The sequence below is a fragment of the Gymnodraco acuticeps genome, unplaced genomic scaffold (assembly GCF_902827175.1).
Source record: "Gymnodraco acuticeps unplaced genomic scaffold, fGymAcu1.1, whole genome shotgun sequence".
Taxonomy (NCBI): Eukaryota; Metazoa; Chordata; class Actinopteri; order Perciformes; family Bathydraconidae; genus Gymnodraco; species Gymnodraco acuticeps.
This window is the reverse complement of record NW_022989819.1, coordinates 50,507-70,204: the sequence shown is the minus strand read 5'-3', so window position 1 is coordinate 70,204 and position 19,698 is coordinate 50,507. Positions and strand designations below refer to the sequence as shown.

The 19,698-nt window shown below is 39.6% G+C and overlaps 1 protein-coding gene across 2 annotated transcripts in view; it reads right to left on the bottom strand.

The window, feature by feature from the left end:
- LOC117557108 (mannosyl-oligosaccharide 1,2-alpha-mannosidase IA) overlaps window positions 1-19,698 on the bottom strand; it is a gene marked incomplete at its 5' end in the record, with an annotated part of 133,450 nt that overhangs the window by 71,254 nt on the left and 42,498 nt on the right. For both annotated transcript variants that reach the window (XM_034232796.1, XM_034232802.1), the window contains 1 exon segment: window positions 6,438-6,518. In XM_034232796.1, the coding sequence (XP_034088687.1) occupies window positions 6,438-6,518 (81 nt within the window).

Below are 19,698 nucleotides of genomic sequence, written 5' to 3'. Positions count from 1 at the left end.
TTGAGATATTGAGGTCGAGTTGATAAACTGTTCTAACAAACATGTTCCTATAGGTTCAGGTTCTGGTCCAGGCTCTCGTCATCTCACGCCCAGACTACTGTAACTCCCTCCTGGCTGGTCTACCTGCATGTGCCAAACGACCTCTGCAGCTCATCCAGAATGCAGCGGCTCGTCTGGTCTTCAACCTTCCTAAATATTCCCACACCACTCCGCTCCTCCGCTCCCTTCACTGGCTTCCGGTAACTGCTAGAATCCACTTCAAGACACTGGTACTTGCGTACCATGCTGCGAATAGATCTGGCCCTTCCTACATCCAGGACATGGTTAAACCGTACACCCCAGCACGTGCACTCCGCTCTGCATCAGCCAAACGACTCGCTGCACCCGCACTGCGAGGGGGACCCATGTTTCCATCAGCAAAAACACGTGGGTTTGCTATCCTGGCTCCAAAATGGTGGAATGAGCTCCCCATTGACATCAGGACAGCAGATAGCTTACACACTAGTGCTGTAGCGACGCGTCGACTTCAAAATCTCGTCGACGACAGATTTCCTCGTCGACGCATCGCCACACACACGTGGGTCACCCAAAGCAACAAGCAGTTCGCAATCGCACTTCAAACACAATGGAGACTGAAACGGCTACCACCTCCTCCTCACAGGATTGCGCACGAAGCCCTGCAAAAAGCCCCCAAACAAAAACATCTCGCCCTAGGTCTTCAAAAGCATGGGAATACTTTACATTTAGTCCAAAACGCAAAGGCATTGTTATTTGCAGTCTTTGCCAAATGGAGTTGGCATACCACACTAGCACAACAGCTATGTTGGAGCATTTAAAGCGGAGGCACCCCCTTGTCTCTCGTGAAGGGAACAATGATAAGTAAGTACTAACTTTGGCTAAATTAATTCCACGTTTGTGTAGTGTGTTGTGCAGCTTGAGTTCTGTGCACTTCGGTAGTGCTAACTATCTTATAGCTCTCCGTGCGGTTTGTTCGTGCTTGGTTGGTTAGTAGTTAATGTTAGCTACCTAGCTAGCGGCGCCAGCTGTGTGTTAGTTAACGTTTGTCAGCATTTAATGTTGGCTGGAATGGAAGCTAGTTTACGTCTGCAGTACACCGCTATCTAGCCACTACTAACCCGGAACGAACTAACTGCACAGAGAGCTAACTCATGTTGTGGTCCTTTACGAGTCAAACATAACATTAGACTAACGTTAGTCAGCTTATGGCGCGTTTCCACTGCAGCGGGTAGCTCGCTTTAAGCGTGCCGAGCCGTGCGGGGCCCGTTTTTGGTTGCGTTTCCACTTGGCCTAGTTTTGGCCCGGGGCTACTTTTTCACCTTTTTTCTGGCCCGACTAAATCGTGTTTCTAGGGCCAGGAACAACCAGGCTGAGTCGGGCTGAGTATGCTAAACTAGAGAGAGAATCGCTGGCAAGGCGGCTACAACTACAACAAGATGAACATATTTGACCGTGATTTAATTGTAATACACGTTTCAAAATGATGCCGAAGTAACAACATACTGATGCCGGTTAGTAAAAACCATGAATTAATGCTTTGACAAGTCTGCAGACAGACGGCAGGAGAAAAACCCTTTTTAAAATGCGTGTTTTCTAAATGTAGCTTGGATAAGCTAATGTTATATATGCTCCGACCGTCCACACTCACAACAACGGCCTATACAGACATAAACAAACCAGCGACTGTATTCGCCATGACACAGGCAGTCTGTGGTTTGTACTTGTTTAACTTTTGTCTAGTTTCTGAACAGATATGAAGAGCTGTGAGCTCTAAGTGCTAAGAGGTAACGGCTGTGTTGTTTTTTGGGGCGCTCATTGAACAAAAAAAACTATTATTAAGAATTTGTTGGTATTTATTTGAGATACATTACGTTTTTTATGAATCGAACAACAGAAAAATAATCGTTAGATTAGTCGACTAATCGATAAAATAATCGCCCGATTAATCGTATTCAAAATAATCGTTTCCCCCCAGCACTATTACACACCTTCCGGCGCAGACTGAAAACCCATCTCTTTCGACTCCACTTCGAGCGATAGAACTATTAACAAAGAACTTATATACTAATAAAGGGCTGGCTTACCTAAAGCCAGTTGAGTAGCACTTGACATGTTTTGCTCTATGAAACCTGATGTACTTATATGATTCTGTTTTCTTCAAGGTTGTATCTTCCTGGTCGAACGCACTTATTGTAAGTCGCTTTGGATAAAAGCGTCAGCTAAATGCAATGTAATGTAATCTATAGAGGTGAAGAGAGGGGCACTTTGTTGTGCACAACCCCCTGCAAGGACACTTAGATATCTGCACTGTAAACACACAGGATAATTAGTTTATGAGGATGAGGGGGGTCTATAAGGGAAAGGGGATAGTATATTATAGTTGACAAGTATTTGTAAATTAGCAAGCAACTCAAGAGGCTCCATGATGCTTTTTGGGGGGTTCTCTTTCCTGTAGTCTGTATACATTTTTTAAGCATGTAAATAGTCTTCAAAGGCTAACATCAAAACGTTCTCTCCATATGGAGTTCTCTCCCAGACAATCCCCCCCCCCTGCCTGAAACGTTTTGATTGTAGCTTTGCTTTCTTTCTAAACACAGTGACATCACTATTTATCAATTGCGTTTCTATTGGATAGAGCTCCAACGTATTGTACGTGATAGAGATGTCCCGCTCCTTAGCCTAAGTGGTTGACCAATCACAACAGAGCCGGCCAGCTAACCAATCAGAGCAGACTAGTCTCTGGTTCGGAAAGAGTGGGAAAAGAGGTAACGCAACACAGGCAGTGCAAGAAAAATAACAACCTTACTTAGCAAAACAAAAACAATATCATAAAAATGGGATGAAGTTGATAAAAAGATAATAATATGATAAATGCTTTCAAGGACATTTTGATACAGGAACAACACAACATTGTACTTTTAATTGACTAAACAATTGATCAATTAATAAAAAAACTACCAAAACGGTAATGCAGCCCTCAGGTTTTGACAAATGACCAAACAGGTGGGCTCCTCACAGAAGGTCGCACACATCGAACACCTGCAGTTCTGTAATGGCCCCTTCTTGTGGGGGCAATTTGGCCTGGCCATGAGTGTGTGACGGTGAATGATGGAAGAGCAGCAAAAGCAGCGGCTGACAGACCCAATTGAACACGACGTTTCATCCGGGGACCGCTTCCATAAAGACTGACAATGATCGTACTGGGGCCCCAAGAAAACACATATAAACAGGAAGCACACAAACAACAGGAGGTTATTAATGGTCAGGTGCTGCTCTGTTTCTGCTCCAAGCACTTCACCGGCACACTGCAACCCGCAAGGAGCCATAATCAGCCCCCCCACCCCCCGGTAATCATTTACAGCGGCACCAGCTGCCCAGTGTCCTCAGGTCAGACCGGATACACAATCTGGTAATAGTCCTCCAAACTGTATCGCGGTTGATTAAAGTCTCTGCAGCAGGGACAGACCTTCAATCTGTCCCTTTTATCATTCGGATGAACAGACTCCGAGGAAAAAGACCCTAATAGCGGAGTCGGGGGTTGGGGGATCAGGTGGCTATAAATCTAGCTCAGGGACCCTTCACAGAAAGCACACAAGTGAGCCTTGTGATGGATAACCACGTCGGGGTAAAGGGTATTGATATGTCCGTCAGGAAACTGCGACGGTGTGCTCCATCTCATAAGAAAGATGATGCACTTTAAAAGGTAAGAAAGTCAAACGCAAAGCTAAAGGACTGCAGTCATCTGAGGGAAGGTTAGCGAGCAAAAGAGATGGATGGAAACATTGATAATAAAAACAGAAATATATTTAGTGTGGCAAGAGGAAACAAATACGTATGTCAAAAAACTATTAGAGCTGTCATCTGTTTGATTAGATTCAAACTGAGTGGTGTATTTCTCTGTGTGCATGTTTTGGTCTGTTTTGGTTCTGGCTCAAACAAACCCTGGTATGAATTCAAAAGCTTTATTACTAATGACGCATCTTGTGAATGTGATATGTCACGAAATAGATCTCTGTAATAAGTAATACAATACACAGAAGCGTGGTGAGTTTGTTTCCTACTCTGTTTATTTAAGCTGCTTACCAAAAAAACAAGAAGTAAAATATAGCAACTACACAAATATCCCTGTAATATTGCAGTTTAAAAAGCCTCTTTTTATCCTGTTTTAAGCAGTTTGTCACTATTTATGACACAAGAAGTCCAGCTCCAGTCACAACTAATCCTCTTAAGTCATTTATTTAAGCCCCCTGTGAACATTAAATCAGATAACAAATACACACAAGGTTCAGTAGGAACTTAATGCGTCTGGAATTGTATTTCATGTCGATTACCTGTCTTGGTTTGTTAGCAATAATTCAGTGTGAACACAATCTGAACCAGAGCTAAAGAGGCAGCATTGTTTTACTTCTTCTCCACTCTACCAAATAAATCAAACACCGGGTATGAATACATGTAATGGATATGAAAGGTGTAGCTGCTCTTTTTTTCTACGGTTTTCTTCACCTAGACTACAGTACTGTAAGTCCTTGTCCGAGGGGAGACATACGCAAACTTTATGGATAATACACTCTCTTGCTCTCTCGCAGAAACGCACATTCATATTAACAAATGTCATTACCCTTGCAATATATAGAATGTCCACGGACCAGTGAATAAAATAGAAGAACATTTCCTGCATGGCACTAATGGCACACAAATGTGGAATAATGGATTCAACAATATATTCTGCTCCAGCAATGTGTTCATATTTCACTCATCCAGCAGCGGAGGACAATTTAATGCTGCTCTTCCCTCAACTCGCTCAGCCTGCAAATCAATGTCCATTAAACCGACTTGAGTGTTCATATGTCACTGGATCCTCTCTCCATTAATTCTGCTTCTGCACAGATTTAAGTCTCTTCCATAGAGTACCTTTCCAACATCACCAATGCAGTGTATGTTGGCGGAGGCTCATCACGATGATATGTTGACCTCCAGTGACTTCACAATGCACTGATAATGAACTGGACCATTTGTACTATGTGGTTGTCACAGGCCATTTCTAAACCTGTATGTATGCAGCCAGGTTGTATTCAAAGTTCTCTTCTGGCTTTGACGACCCCTCCACACCGCGTGGGGGGCCGTCTGGTTGTGTGTGTGTTTTGTGTCTGATTGCAGGTTCCAGCTGCAGCTGTCTGATGAGGCGCACCTGCTGGATGAGCTACACCTGAATCAAACAGAATATAGGAGGAGCCCAGCAGGTTACGTCGCGCTCACTCCTCTGGGCACCCTCTCTGCGCCAGCTTCGGGGACCTGTTATTGGTGTCCATTTAGTTGACGTGTTTAGCAAATAAACGTATATTCGTACCTCTCGTCTCGCCTCCCTGCTTTTTGTTGCAGCCCAGGAGCCGGGTTGTAACATGGCAAGGTCGCGCTTCACACTCATAAAGTTTCTCAGCTTCACTGTTAGCTGTCCGTTGGCCTTGATACAAAGTGGCACGTCATGCTTCACCCGAACGACTGCGGCTTTATTGAAGGACACAACGGCGATAGTTCTTCAAACAGAGAAAAGTGATTCTCATTCACTCCGCCTTTCAAAAGATAGGAGCAAATGACCTTCCGTTTTCTAGTGTAGCCTGAGTCCTCGCAGATTTGAAGCGGTTCATACTTAAGCCTCATTATTTTAAATATTTTGAGTTAAGATAAACAAATATATATTTGAACTATTATGAGATGCTGCAAATAAAACCAAATAAGGCTGAAACGCCCAAATCTATAAGAACGTGGTTTCATGTTTTTGTAACAATTTGATCTGGTTAGTTTTTTGTTGCACATTTCAATTTTTCGGCCACACTGAGAAACAAAACACGATATATTTGTTTCAATCATCTGCATATTTGAGTATTTTATCAAGCTTTGTTGTTGCAGTTAGCAGCAGAGTATATTCTGCCTTTTAACATTTGCATACAACTAGAAATGTTATGGCAACTGAAAACTGGCCAAAACAAATCTGTTAAAATGTGAAATGTTATTCAAGTGTGTGGCACTGCATAAGATAATGGCATCATAATGTATTCATATGATATCTTACATACTCAACAACCTATAGGCTTGTCAAAACAGGGTCTTGTTTATCGTTTCCTGCAGCAAACAAAACAACCTCTGAACGCATGAGCACATTAAAACACTAATTTCCCACTGAAAATAATTAAAAGGCCAAACAATGAACTGTATGTAATTTGATAGGCAAAAGATATTGTTACGGTTGGATAAACCTGCAACGTGAACTTTTGTAAGAGATCATTTTATGGTGACGCTACTCTGCACGCACAGGAAGTCACTGAGCCTGTTCATCTTTCAAACTACACAGGCTGGGTGGGGATGAATGGAGCAGCAGATCTCAGCAGAGAAGAGGGAGAACAGACGTCTATTAATCTTACCTCCTCTCCTGTCAGGTAGTAGGCCGACAGCAAGCCGCCAACGTAACGGATGTTCACCTCAAAGAGTGATGCCTCGCCGTTCTGCAGAACCAAGAGAGAGAGATCATATTGTCAAAAGTCGTATCATACCAAGGACTCAGAGGGTGGTAAAGAAGCACAGTGGGGTTAACAGAAAATAATAATACACTGTAATCATCATAAACAGCTGTGATTACTATTTTTATGGGAGAAAATGTATTTAATAGCTGGGATACTCGGTCCTTTGAGACCCGTTGGGCAGCCCAGTTAATGAAATAAATACCATACTACTCAATGTGAGCTGTGAAGTTTCTATGAGTCATGTGTACGATAAACATTTTTTTCCAGAGAAATGTTTTGTATTTGTGCCACAAAAATAGATCCTGTGACATTTACAGGAACAATAAACATCACATCTTTCAGACTTATATCCACAAGAATCAGAGGGGGCAAGTGATGGATTACACTTTTGATTACACCTGTGAAGAAAACTGGAAAAAAAACATCACTCTTAGAATAAATGTGTGTGTATGGGGTTGTTCTGATTAATAAGCTGGTATATTTCAGGCAGTGAGTTTACAGGAGGATTAATGGCTGCTTGGAAAAAGTTTGGAAAAGATTACCAACCTCTAAAGTTCTGATTGGAAAAAAAAACATTTACACAGCAACACCAGACTTATATTTAGAAACATCTTTTGAGAGGTGCTGGTGACTCAGAGGTGTGTACAGTAACAGGCCCTTGAGCTTTAAAGGCCGTAAACAACTGAACACGTTTTGGGCATTTGGGCGTGTTGTCTGAATCCAATTATTATCGTGCTGTTTTACTGGGAGCTCAACCTGTCACAGCTTTTGTACTAGTGCGTCCATTATTCGTAGTAATGCCACACAATACCAAATACATACTGTGTACTTTACTGAGAGGCAGCAAACGACATTGCAGGGAGGAAACAACCACAATCATATTTTATAAAGATAGGAATTCTCTTATCATCTTATTAGCTACAGCCATTGTCATTCACTCATTTTATGTAAAGGATGCATCTCTTATGACCTTACCTTGACATCACCTTATGACTTCCAGAAACTCTGTATGTGTGATTGACCCAAAGTACAGAACCATGTTATCGAAATAAACAAATGTGTCATCAGAAAACCCTACAGACACTATTAAAGAAAGTGTTTAAAATATATATTGGTATTATTTTACAAAGGCAGTTTTGCAGCTATGACGTGACACAACTTACTACAAAACAGACTGATTAACTTCATTATCCTTCATTAGGAACGTGTTGTTTCTTCATAAGTCTGTGACAGTATCATACAATAATGATGACTCCCCATTGACAGACTGAAAACCCACCTGTTTCCCTTACAACCTGGCCAGCCAATCAAGACCAACCAAACCTAATCAAAAGAGTGTTGTACTTAAAGGGTTCAGCTCATTTGAAAATAATGCATCAGCACTATCAAAAATTAATATGAGTTTGTGGTTTATTGCACTTAGTGTAAATGCTTTGGATAAAAGCATCAGCTAAATGTAATTGAATACAAATATGCCAAACAAAGTAGTGCAAGTTCAGCATTAGCATTTATTACCAACATCACAGCGTCAAAGTGAATACATTAGCACTATCGATGCTATCCCAAATTCCAGTATATTTCAGAGGGATGGCCAGAAATATAGATCTATATAATCAAAGTTATTCCTCACTTACAATCGCTCCAGTTTGATTCGCTTTTGTTTAATATGAACCAAGGTTTTACTTCAATTGGAGGAGTTAGAGAGGAGAGGACTCTGTGAGATGTCGTGTGGCTGTGAAGCGACTGCAGGAATAAGTTGCTCTCTCTAGAGCTCCCAATCTTCTCTGTGTACACCCGTTGAAATGGAGATTCCCTCTCGAAAGACACCTTTAGAGCCAGGCCAGTCTCCAAAAGTCAGGTCAGAGAGTCAAAGCTCTGTAATCATGTTTCCCAAAGTTTAGTTTCCTCAAAACCTTTTTTTTGTCTGAGGTGTCTCTTACAACTGCAGGGCAGTATCGATTGAAGGAGAGTTAGTACACTGGCTCAAGAGGAACTTATTCTAACGCCTCTGAACCTGTTTCAAATGTTCACACATTCACATACAGTAGTGGATGGTAACAGGTAGCAGATTTTAATTATACTATAAAATACCCTCATGTTTTTCCCAATAGTGTAGATACAGATATATATCTATACTGAGAATAATCTATTGAGCGCACTTAAATTCACCTCTGACTTCCCAAAACATTGGCAGAAATATCTCATGTTGTAACTATGGTGGCTTATGACTGCATGTGTCTAAATATGTCACCATAATTATTGCCTCTTGTGCTAGGTGAAGGTGGAAGCAGTCTGGTACTCCTTGACTTGGAGACCTATTGCGAGGGAAATTACTATCTCAAGTGTGGATGATAAGAACATTTTTTAATTGGTTGCCAAAGAGGGCAATTAGCTCAACTCTGAGGAATAGGTGAGATATCCTGTGGGGAGTCACTGGCATCCATGCAAAGGTAGCATTTGACTCCAAATCATTATGTGTTTATACTTATTGTATTGTTGTATGGCTCAATATTCATAAGATGTTGTCAACACAATGTTAATAGATTTCTTCACCCTCTTGGCAAAAATACATTTTGAAAAAGTGTACACTTTTAAGGACAACCCTGTCTCCTAAAAATTACGTTCCCACAGAACTAAACTGCATTCTCAATTACGTTTAGCTAGAAACGTATTTTCTCCCACGTTACGTTTGTTATGAACGTATCTCAAATACGTTTATTTTCTACATATCTTCTAGAAACATATCTTCTCCCACGTTACGTTCGTTATGAACGTATCTTAAATACGTTTATTTTCTACATATCTTCTAGAAACGTATTTTCTCCCACGTTACGTTCGTTATGAACGTATCTTAAATACGTTTATTTTCTACATATCTTTGCCATTTATTGCCTTGCTTATAATAATGATAATAGTCATTTATAAATATCATTTTAGAGCACACATTTGAAATCGAGAATCGGGCTCGATATATGGTTAAATTAAAAATCAGTAGGCGAGGCTGTAATTTCGGCAGCTGTTACTCTCATGAGCGAGGCAGAAAATAATAGTTTTAACATGACAAAAAGCTGCTGTGTCGTTTATTGCACCTCAAAGATTAAAACAAATCCAGAGTTACTTGTTTCTGTACTTCCTCTAAGAAGAAAGGACAGTAAAAGAAGAGCTCTGTGGCTTCAGGCTTGATCGCCGTTCAAATGACAGCGTTGGTTTCCCCAAAAGTGGGCGGGGCTGTAAAGTGACGTTTTACTATCATCTATTATTCAAAACCATTCTATTTATTCTAACGTAAATTACATGCCAGTGTTTTATCTTTTTATTTATTTGTTTTTATTTTAAATCGTATAATGTCGGACTTTTTTCCCGTCTGTGAGGAAAATAAATGGGGTTTAGAGCCTCAAAATACTGAAATCTGTATTTTTTTAAATCTTTTCCTTCTAATTTGTTATTATTTTCTAAATAACACACTGTTATTTACTCAACCATAACACACAATTATCCTTGTTTTTATTTATTCGTTTAATTCTATAATCTTGGGCTTTTTAGCCGTAAATAAAGTCACCGGAAACAGGCGGGACATTTCGAGCGATACACACCACAAATCCACCGAACTGATTACCCAAGATCCTCAGCTTGAAGCTCGTTGATTGGATGTTTTAGCCGCAATAAACGCTGGTATATGGTGTTAATAAGTTGTGATATCCGAAAACGAAAAATAAAATAATACCTAATTCAGAGTGTTCTTGCTTTTCTCTTTGGAAGTCATCACATAACGGCATTGTAATACACGGTTCGGCTCCATTAAATATTATACATCTGCCGTAGTTCTTTATTTATAGAGCCCTGCTGAGAAGACTTCTAGACAAACATGAGGAACTGCCGCCAAAACTGAATACTTGATGTGGATCATAAATATATCAACAATTAAACAACATCTTCAATTTCTTTTCACAAAATACGTCTCCTTGCAGTATCAATAATAATTCGGCTGACTTTTATATTTGATCCAATTGGTAGATAATAGGTTATATTTACACCATAACGGTGCACAGCTGATAGAAAAGGACTTGTAGTTTTTAAAGATATTACTGATTTTCTTTGAATATAAGAATGTAAACGAGATCGCGGATACAAGCGGCCGAGATGGGTTTTCTCCGCAGGGTGGCTGGTGTCTCCCTTAGGGATAAGGTGAGAAGTTCGGTCATCAGGGAGGGACTCGGAGTTGAGCCGCTCCTCCTTCGCGTCGAAAGGAGCCAGTTGAGGTGGTTCGGGCACCTAGTTAGGATGCCACCTGGGCGCCTCCCTAGGGAGGTGTTCCAGGCACGTCCAGCTGGGAAGAGACCAAGGGGTAGACCTAGGACCAGGTGGAGGGATTATATCTCTTCGCTGGCCTGGGAGCGCCTTGGGATCCCCCAGTCAGAGCTGGTTGATGTCGCCAGGGAAAAGAAAGTTTGGGGCTCTCTGCTGGAACTGCTACCCCCGCGACCCGACCACGGATAAGCGGAAGAAGATGGATGGATGGATGGATAAGAATGTAAATACTGAGTTGAGAGAATAGTCAGGGGATTTGGGTGATGGGAGACACATCTATGGATTCAGAATTGCAATAGCTTACCATTAAATGACGGATATACCTTTCTGTCTGTGATGTTTTACAAATCAGATATTAATGTGTAGAAGTAAAACATCTGAAATAATATAGCAATATCCTGTAAAATTATGTAAAAACATGAATAAAACTACACATCTTCAGATGTTATACATACATAAGTGTTCTACACTAATAATACAAAGTTATTATTAGTATGCTGTGTGTACCTTGTGTGCACCGCCTAGTGGTTAAAGCACGTTATTGAATTATTTTTGTTGAATAATGTTATTTGATGAAAACAATATTAAGAGTACATACTTTCATAGGGGGAAAGTAGAAGGTCAATGATAGAAATATAGAATATAAAAAGTCAAGAAGATACTATAAGTGATCTCTACAATAAAACAGTTTAGTGCCGGATGTACAAAGATATTAATAGGAGGATGTGCAAAACAGAAAAACGAATTAACCTTTATTAACACATTAAAGAATACTTTAGGTTAAGGTCTTATTTTAAATAAGAAAAAAGCTTTGGGGGTATCTACCGATGAATATTAAGCCTGACAAAGTACTTAACGTCTAATATAGTGCTTTCCTGCAATGTTAACTATGTTGAAGCACTTCTTTTAACTGATATTATACACATTAATTATACTCTTATGTATGTAGATAGAATAAGAAATGTGCAAAATATGACAGTTTAATGGTGGAGGTACACACATATTGATAGATGTCTTGTAATGCGCTGTTGAGGAACCTGCGACCCAAGTTGTGTATATGATTAAGAAACCTTAGAAAATCATGAAATCTTGAAAGGGATGTGCAAAATAGCCATTATACAGTTTTTAATGAACTATTAGTAGAGAATAACGAGTAATGAATATACTTTATAGAGATCTGCAGATAAATGTTTCGTCTTCTCAAGCACCACCTATCAAATATCTCTCCTGATTGTTGGCACTTGACAATCACCTTACCTGAATTTTACTCAGGTGTAACTAAAGTCTGCTTTTAGGGTTGTTTATATTTCACATTATTAATCAGAATCTGCAAAGTAACTAAACTAAATGTAGTGGAGTAAAAATACCAGGTTAACCTCTGAATTGTAGTGGAGTAGAATTACAAAGTAACAATGAGCTGTCGTGTGGGTATATATTAATGCTGCCCATTATGGATATAAGCGATTTTTACCCATTTAGTAATTACATGTTTTAAATGTGTACACACCAATGTGTTTCCTATCGCCTAAACCTCCAGGGCTGTATACAGTTTAATACTGGCAACTTCTAATTTTGGGAAAAACGTCTTTTAAAACTACAATTCCCAGTAGATACGTGCCATAGAGAACATGTTGCGAAACACAATAGCCAGCATGTGTATTTCTCGGGGGGCGTTCGAGTCCAGTTTTGAATAGTCTGCCGTGGTTTCGTTCCATTTCAAAGAGCTTGACGCTCGGCGTAACCTTGGCGCACTGCCACTCCAACATCACGGGGTTTGTCAACGGGACTGTAGTCCCAAACGATAGCTGGGGATTATGGGTAGTGTAGTGTCTTCGGCCATCCTAAATCTCGAAATGTCCCGTCTGTTTCTGGTGACTTTATTTACGGCTAAAAAGCCCAAGATTATAGAATTAAACAAATAAATAAAAACAAGGATAATTGTGTGTTATGGTTGAGTAAATAACAGTGTGTTATTTAGAAAAGAATAACAAATTAGAAGGAAAAGATTTTAAAAAATACAGATTTCAGTATTTTGAGGCTCTAAACCCCATTTATTTTCCTCACAGACGTTTATACGATTTAAAATAAAACAAATAAATAAAAAGATAAAACACTGGCATGTAATTTACGTTAGAATAAATAGAATGGTTTTGAATAATAGATGATAGTAAAATCTACGTCACTTTACAGCCCCGCCCACTTTTGGGGAAACCAACGCTGTCATTTGAACCGCGATCAAGCCTGAAGCCACAGAGCTCTTCTTTTACTGTCCTTTCTTCTTAGAGGAAGTACAGAAACACGTAACTCTGGATTTGTTTTAATGTTTGATGTGCAATAAACGACACAGCAGCTTTTTGTCATGTTAAAACTATTATTTTCTGCCTCGCTCATGAGAGTAACAGCTGGCGAAATTACAGCCTCGCCTACTGATTTTAATTTAACCATATATCGAGCCTGATTCTCGATTTCAAAGGTGTGCTCTAAAATGATATTTATAAATGACTATTATCATTATTATAAGCAAGACAATAAATGGCAAAGATATGTAGAAAATAAACGTATTTAAGATACGTTCATAAGGAACGTAACGTGGGAGAAAATATGTTTCTAGAAGATATGTAGAAAATAAACGTATTTGAGATACGTTCATAACGAACGTAACGTGGGAGTAAATACGTTTCAAGCTAAACGTAATTCAGAATGCAGTTTAGTTCTGTGGGAACGTAATTTTTAGGAGACAGGGTTGGGATGAAATATGTGTCTGTTAGCTTGGCAAAGCATGAAGGCCATCACTTGTACACGTTTTTAATGGATTAAACAAAAGAGAAACAAAGTGTTATATAGTGAGTTTTAGAGGTGACGGTAGGGGAATTTGTTTTCTTTGCACAGAGCCATGCACCTCTTGTTTCCAGCCTCATGCTAAGCTAATCTAACAAGGAGCTAGCACAGCTTTAGCATGACTTAAAGACCGTCGCTTTATGTTTTTTACTGAACAAAACAAACGAGAAATGAAGTGTTAAATAGTGGGTTTTAGAGGTGACGGTAGATGCCGGATTTGTTTCCCCTTGCGTGTAGCCTTATGCTAAGCTAAGCTAACAAGGCGCTAGCTCCAGCTTGATATTTAATGTACAAGCATGAGAGTGATATTAATCTTCTCATATAAATCTTGGCGTGATTATGAATACGAATAGATTCTCCACCAAAAAGGAAAAGTATTAGGCTACTTTACGTGCGTCCACGTTGTCATGTTTTATGTAACTATAAATCCAGTAAGAAAAGCAGCGCTGTTGTACAACCAAGGTGCTGGCTCCATCCCTCAAGTCAGCACACTGGAGACAAAGCACTGATGCCTCTGGCAGGGCAGCGAGCTGAGCTGTCTTGCCAACCCTGAAATGACTGGCCCATTCAGTAATGGCAATACGATGGCAGTGATTAGGAGCAGAGGGTCTATGTATCACCAGGGATAGTGGCACTCAGCAAGACAGGCGGCAGGTGCAATGAGGCAGGACAAGTAATGCTGACAAAGGTTTTCCCAATCAGGCTTTGACTCCCCAGTACAAGCCCAATAAAATCACTCAGAAGGCTTTGAATAAGACTTCCATTCATTCCAATGCAGTGAACATCTAATACAATGTGTTTAGATATACAACAAGCCTACAGGGACACTTTCTGGGTTTTGTTGATTTTTGCCTTTTAAATTGTATGTATTTTTCAGGAACAGCTAATACATTGTTTCCGTGCAAATGGGGCAACTGTTCACTTAGATATGCATCTCCATTAACTCAACCACAACAAAGCAAGCCCCGGGGCGCAGAATAAGCACAAAAACAATACAACTTCACCTTAAACGGATATAAATTGATTCAATCCCCGCATCATAAGCAAGGTATCAAGACAGAAGAATAAAAACTATGTCAAATCCCTCTAAGAGGCGGTTTACATATGAATAAATATAAATTCATTTGAACTGCACAGAGGGTGAATTGAACAACTGCACAACAGATTGGATTTGCCTCTGATTTAGGCTCGCTGTATAACGGGTTGGAGTGTAATCGCTTTTTTCCATCTTAAATCTTTAATTTGTCCAAAACAAAAGTCAATTGCATTGTTTCTTTTCATTGTCCTAACCTAATTTATAACTAAAATACAACATTTTAAAGCTTATTGGCCCATTTGGGAAACTGAAATATATACTGCTGCATAATTTTCATCTCATAACTCTTATAATGTAATGACAAAAAGGAAAACCGTAACTCATTAAATTAATTGCTCAATGTCATCTTGCTGAAAGCACAAAGGGATATTTATGATGAAAAGAAATCAATGTAGTTCCTTGACCATTTCTCCGACTTAAGTCTGAATGTGACTGGTGGCGTCATCTCACTTTAATGCTGTTTGATGCAGTTTTTGGCTTCTCTTATAGCCTCCAACTGCAAATTCTATTACACTAATGATACATGAATCAGAAGAAGTGATTCCTAAAACCACATAAAAGTCTAAAAAAGTATTTGTCAAAGTAATATATTCCTACTAAGACATTAAATGCTGCAGCACGGAGTTTAATTTGAGTGTGCTGCTGCTGCTGCTTCTGTAGGCCCGTTAAAGCATGACAAAGAAATCAGGTATAGTGAATAACACCTGTTTTTACTCTCTTCACGTTGAGGACCTAATTAGGAGAGTAAACACAGAAACTCTCGCCACCAAGATGAAACTTCTCCTCCAGTTAGTCTGTCAACCTTCATTGCTCAGCCTGCCGTAGGAGAAGGTGAACAAAACACTTTCTCAAAGATGATTCCTTAGTTTAGAGCAAGAACACATCTCCATTGCAGTGTTGCCGCTTTCAAGTAAAAACAAACTCTTAATTGCACAAACAAGGGACTGTGATGCCAAGGGAAAGGAAGTCTGTTTTAAATTTAAATAGGGATCTGACTGTATATCTTCCTCACTTCATACGTGTGTCTGCCAGGATAGTTAAGATCCTTTGGAGCGGTGTGAAACCTGTCAATCAAACTCTGACGCAAACCGAACAACTTGACTGAGATCTGCTAGAGAGGTCTTGTTCCATGCATTTATCATGAGTAAGTAATACATTGGAACAACCACACGATTGTTTTTAAAGTAGATATTTAATTTGAGCTTTTCTTCATTAAATAAAAACTGAATAAATCAAACTGCTTTTAGAGCACTGTTCAAAGGTGTATCTGTAAATGCATTCTGTATATATATGATCAGCATTTATTAACTTAATATAAGATTACCTTTCAAAAAAACCGACAATCAAAAGCAGTCTAAACTGTGGTCTGCTTTAGTTTGCTTTGGTCATTCATTTAGTTCATCGCAAAGCGTTTGGCACATTGATTCCATAAGTAATCCCACCTCTGACAGTGCTTCAAAAAGTTGAGTACTAGAAATAAAATCCAACCACGTATATTTCAAACGATCCAAAACAGGTGTGACATTTTCAAAAAGGAGATCGCTGAAACAAAAAATTCTCAAACTCACACAGACAACTGGATACTGCTTTAACAATGCTTCACTTTTGTTTTTAAATATGCATGATACTACAAGAAATATTTGCATATGAATTGTTCTACATAATGTAATTGTTGTGCAGGTGGAGCCAGAGCAGAAAATAAATCATTATTAAAGAGTTTAATGAGTCTTTTAGTACATTGTAGGTGTTCTGCATCACCAGCGTCATGCAGTGTTTCTCTGTTGATGATAATTCAACAGACGTGGCAAAGATAGCCGTCAGACTCGGGCCAGATTTTCCTGGGACACACGCCTGATTGGCATGGACATGCTGCTGAGTGCCAAGGAGCTGAGTCGACTGTTGCCCAGTGGTGTGTCCTGCTCAGAAGCTAATGTCGTGATGTTCTGCTAATAAAGAGGCCTCTTTGTCACTGGGCAGACTTTTCTGCATCGCCACCATCCAGGTTTCTACTGGCTCCTACATTTTCAAAAAGGCAAATTAGACTGATGTGACAGAACAAAATTACCCGATGAGCAAAGGACAAAAATTAAGCAGATGATTGCCTCTCCTACCAATGCTGGTGATTCACATTTAAGGCTGTGATTTTACTTAACATCGCTAATTCACGGATTAAATGGAGATATCATGAAAGGGACCAATTAGATCCTGCCACTCTATTCTCTGTCAGTCTCGCATCGCACACTCAAAGCTGTTGGATACCCGGACACTTTCAGGACACAAAGCTGGGGCTTTTTCTTTTTTTTCTTTTGTTCATAGTGCAGTAATTATTGTCTTGATGAGCGTCCAAGCTGTGAGAGCAGTCTCATTAGCATTAATGACCGCTAACCTCTGGAGCATGCTAAAGAGGCTCCTCCACTGAAAGAGGGAGCTCTTAACTTTATGCTAATAAATAATGGGTACCTCACAAATGCTAAGCCCACACAGCTCCACATTTACATGGCATAGCTTTAAAGAGTGAGGGAAAGGAACATTATAAATGGTTGGATCAGTTCAAACAAACCATACGACACAACACATATTTGCATTTTCAACTTTAAAAGTTATACAACTGCTGTTAGAAGAAGCCTATCCAATAAGGATGATGATGGTTTGTTTTCAATATCTTCCATTACAGTATATTAGCATGAGCCAAGAGACCTTTTTATTGCATTACTGTTCTTTGAGCTCGCCCTAATGACAAATACAATTCAACCAATTAAGAGGGGCTAGTGTTGCCTTCAGTGAACTCCTAATTCTTAAGCAACAATCACAACATCAGTGAGTCGTGTCTCTTTCTCTGAAGCCTTCATTCATGCCGGTAATTTATAATGGAAAGTGACTGTTTCTGAGTATTCAAATATCATTTTAACTCACAGACATTAGAGGGTAATGGTTATCATTTGCAATACATTGAATTATTTCACTTGACTGCTCCACTCTTGTTACATTCCCATGAAGCATCTTTGCCAGCTGGGGGTAGATGCTTCAGTGAATGCCTATTCCCACTGCAGACCAATACACCCGGATTAAATGGTGGAGGCACTGATGCATTAAGATTAAACTATCGGCTTGTGGTTCAGATCTCATCAGGTAATGATTTACATTTTATTTCTTGGATAACACTTATCTTTTAAAATCTGGTAATTAATATACGGCTTAAGCATCACATGGACACCAGCGAGAGAATGTAAACATCTCCACTAAATGCATTACATTTAAATTAACAGCCTGGTGAATAATTAATCAAATATGCAAGGTGTGATAAATGATAGCTGAATTACAACCCAGCCCATCACCCCTCCAGCTTCTCTGCTAACATCTCCTGTATCCCAGAGTATCTGCATCTGTCTATTTTCAGCAAGTCTCCCTCTTTTGATGCTCTCGTTTTGCATACACACACACAAAATCACGAGAGCAGCTTTCTGTGGAGGTCTTTGCTCTCACCTGGGGATGCAGCAGCTCCCCACTGAGTCTTCTATGATAATGCGGGTCTCTCGTGGGACCGTGCTGCGCTCTTTACTATTCACCCCGTCACAGTCTCCCTCATCCCGACTCTGTGTAACTGCCTGCCTCTGTTTCTCATCATAAGCCTCCCACTGAATTTGGCTTCGCTGACTGAGCCACATCCTTCATTTTAGTTGCTCCAAAACAGACGACAATAAAAAAAGAGGCACTTTAGCTGCCTTATCATCCACTGTGTTCGTGTTGATATACTATAATCATTCTCTAATATATACAAGGTAATTAACTGAGGTTATGAATGCAACAATTATGAATATTACTGTCTCAATACTCCCCTCTTCATATAACTTAATTGGTGGTAGAATTAAACAAGCATTAAGGGCTTATACAGTAGTTGCTTCAATGCTATCAATACATATGCAGATTTATTCAGGAGCTCAAATCTGATCACATAACTTTCAATAAGTCTCTGTGGTGAATCTAAAAAGTTCCTATTGTGCGATAAATCTGTTTTTTAATAAGTTGTTTAATACATAAGTCCAAAAAAGAAATGCCTTTTCCTAAGAGCCCCACATGAGATTTAAAAATGTATTGCTTATGGTTATGTTTTCTCTACAACTCATGAGAGAAATATATGTTTATTAAGCTCTAAGGCTTTAAGGCTCTAAATCTTGGACAAATAGTTGCTTACTTTTCCATTTTGTATCTATCTATACCTACGTTTCGGTATGTATAGATAGAATTGTATGGTGCTGTGCAGGTGGACTACAGTGGGTTTGAGATGTTTACCTGTTACATCTTTAAACATTTAATTAAATGTGTTAATGTGTAAAAGCCATAATGTGCCATTAAACCCAATTAATGAGCTGAAAGTTACTTCAATGTCAGATTACTAATTTAGAGTTATTGTCAATAAAATATCTTCTTTTTCAGTTTATATTCCGCACCTTAATAGCTTAGTTTCCTTCTCAAGGTCAATAGATAATGTTTGAGGCATTTTAACCTGCAAATGTTGTTCTAATGCTAGTAGCAAAATCCACTTGTTGACATTGTCTGAGCTCAATGAGTCCACAGGGAGAAATGCAAGAATTACACAAAAACATGCTGGTAAATATCCGTAATGATGAACCACCCACGCAAAATGTCCTTTGCCCTCCACATCCCGAGACAGAATGTCAGCTCAGCTTGACCCCAGCTCCGGGGCGCGGCGTCTTTACTGAAGCATCTCCCAGCTCCGTAAAATGACACAAGTTCTCCTCAGACACCTGCATGACTTGGAGCAAGTTGGGTCTTGTTAAGCGCAGACATCGAGGTTATCGAAGGTCAAAAAACAGCTCTGCAGAGGTAATAAACAACCTTGCTCCAGGTCTTCTTGTTACCATCTGATGTCACGTTATCTTGTCTTTAATTGGAGCATAC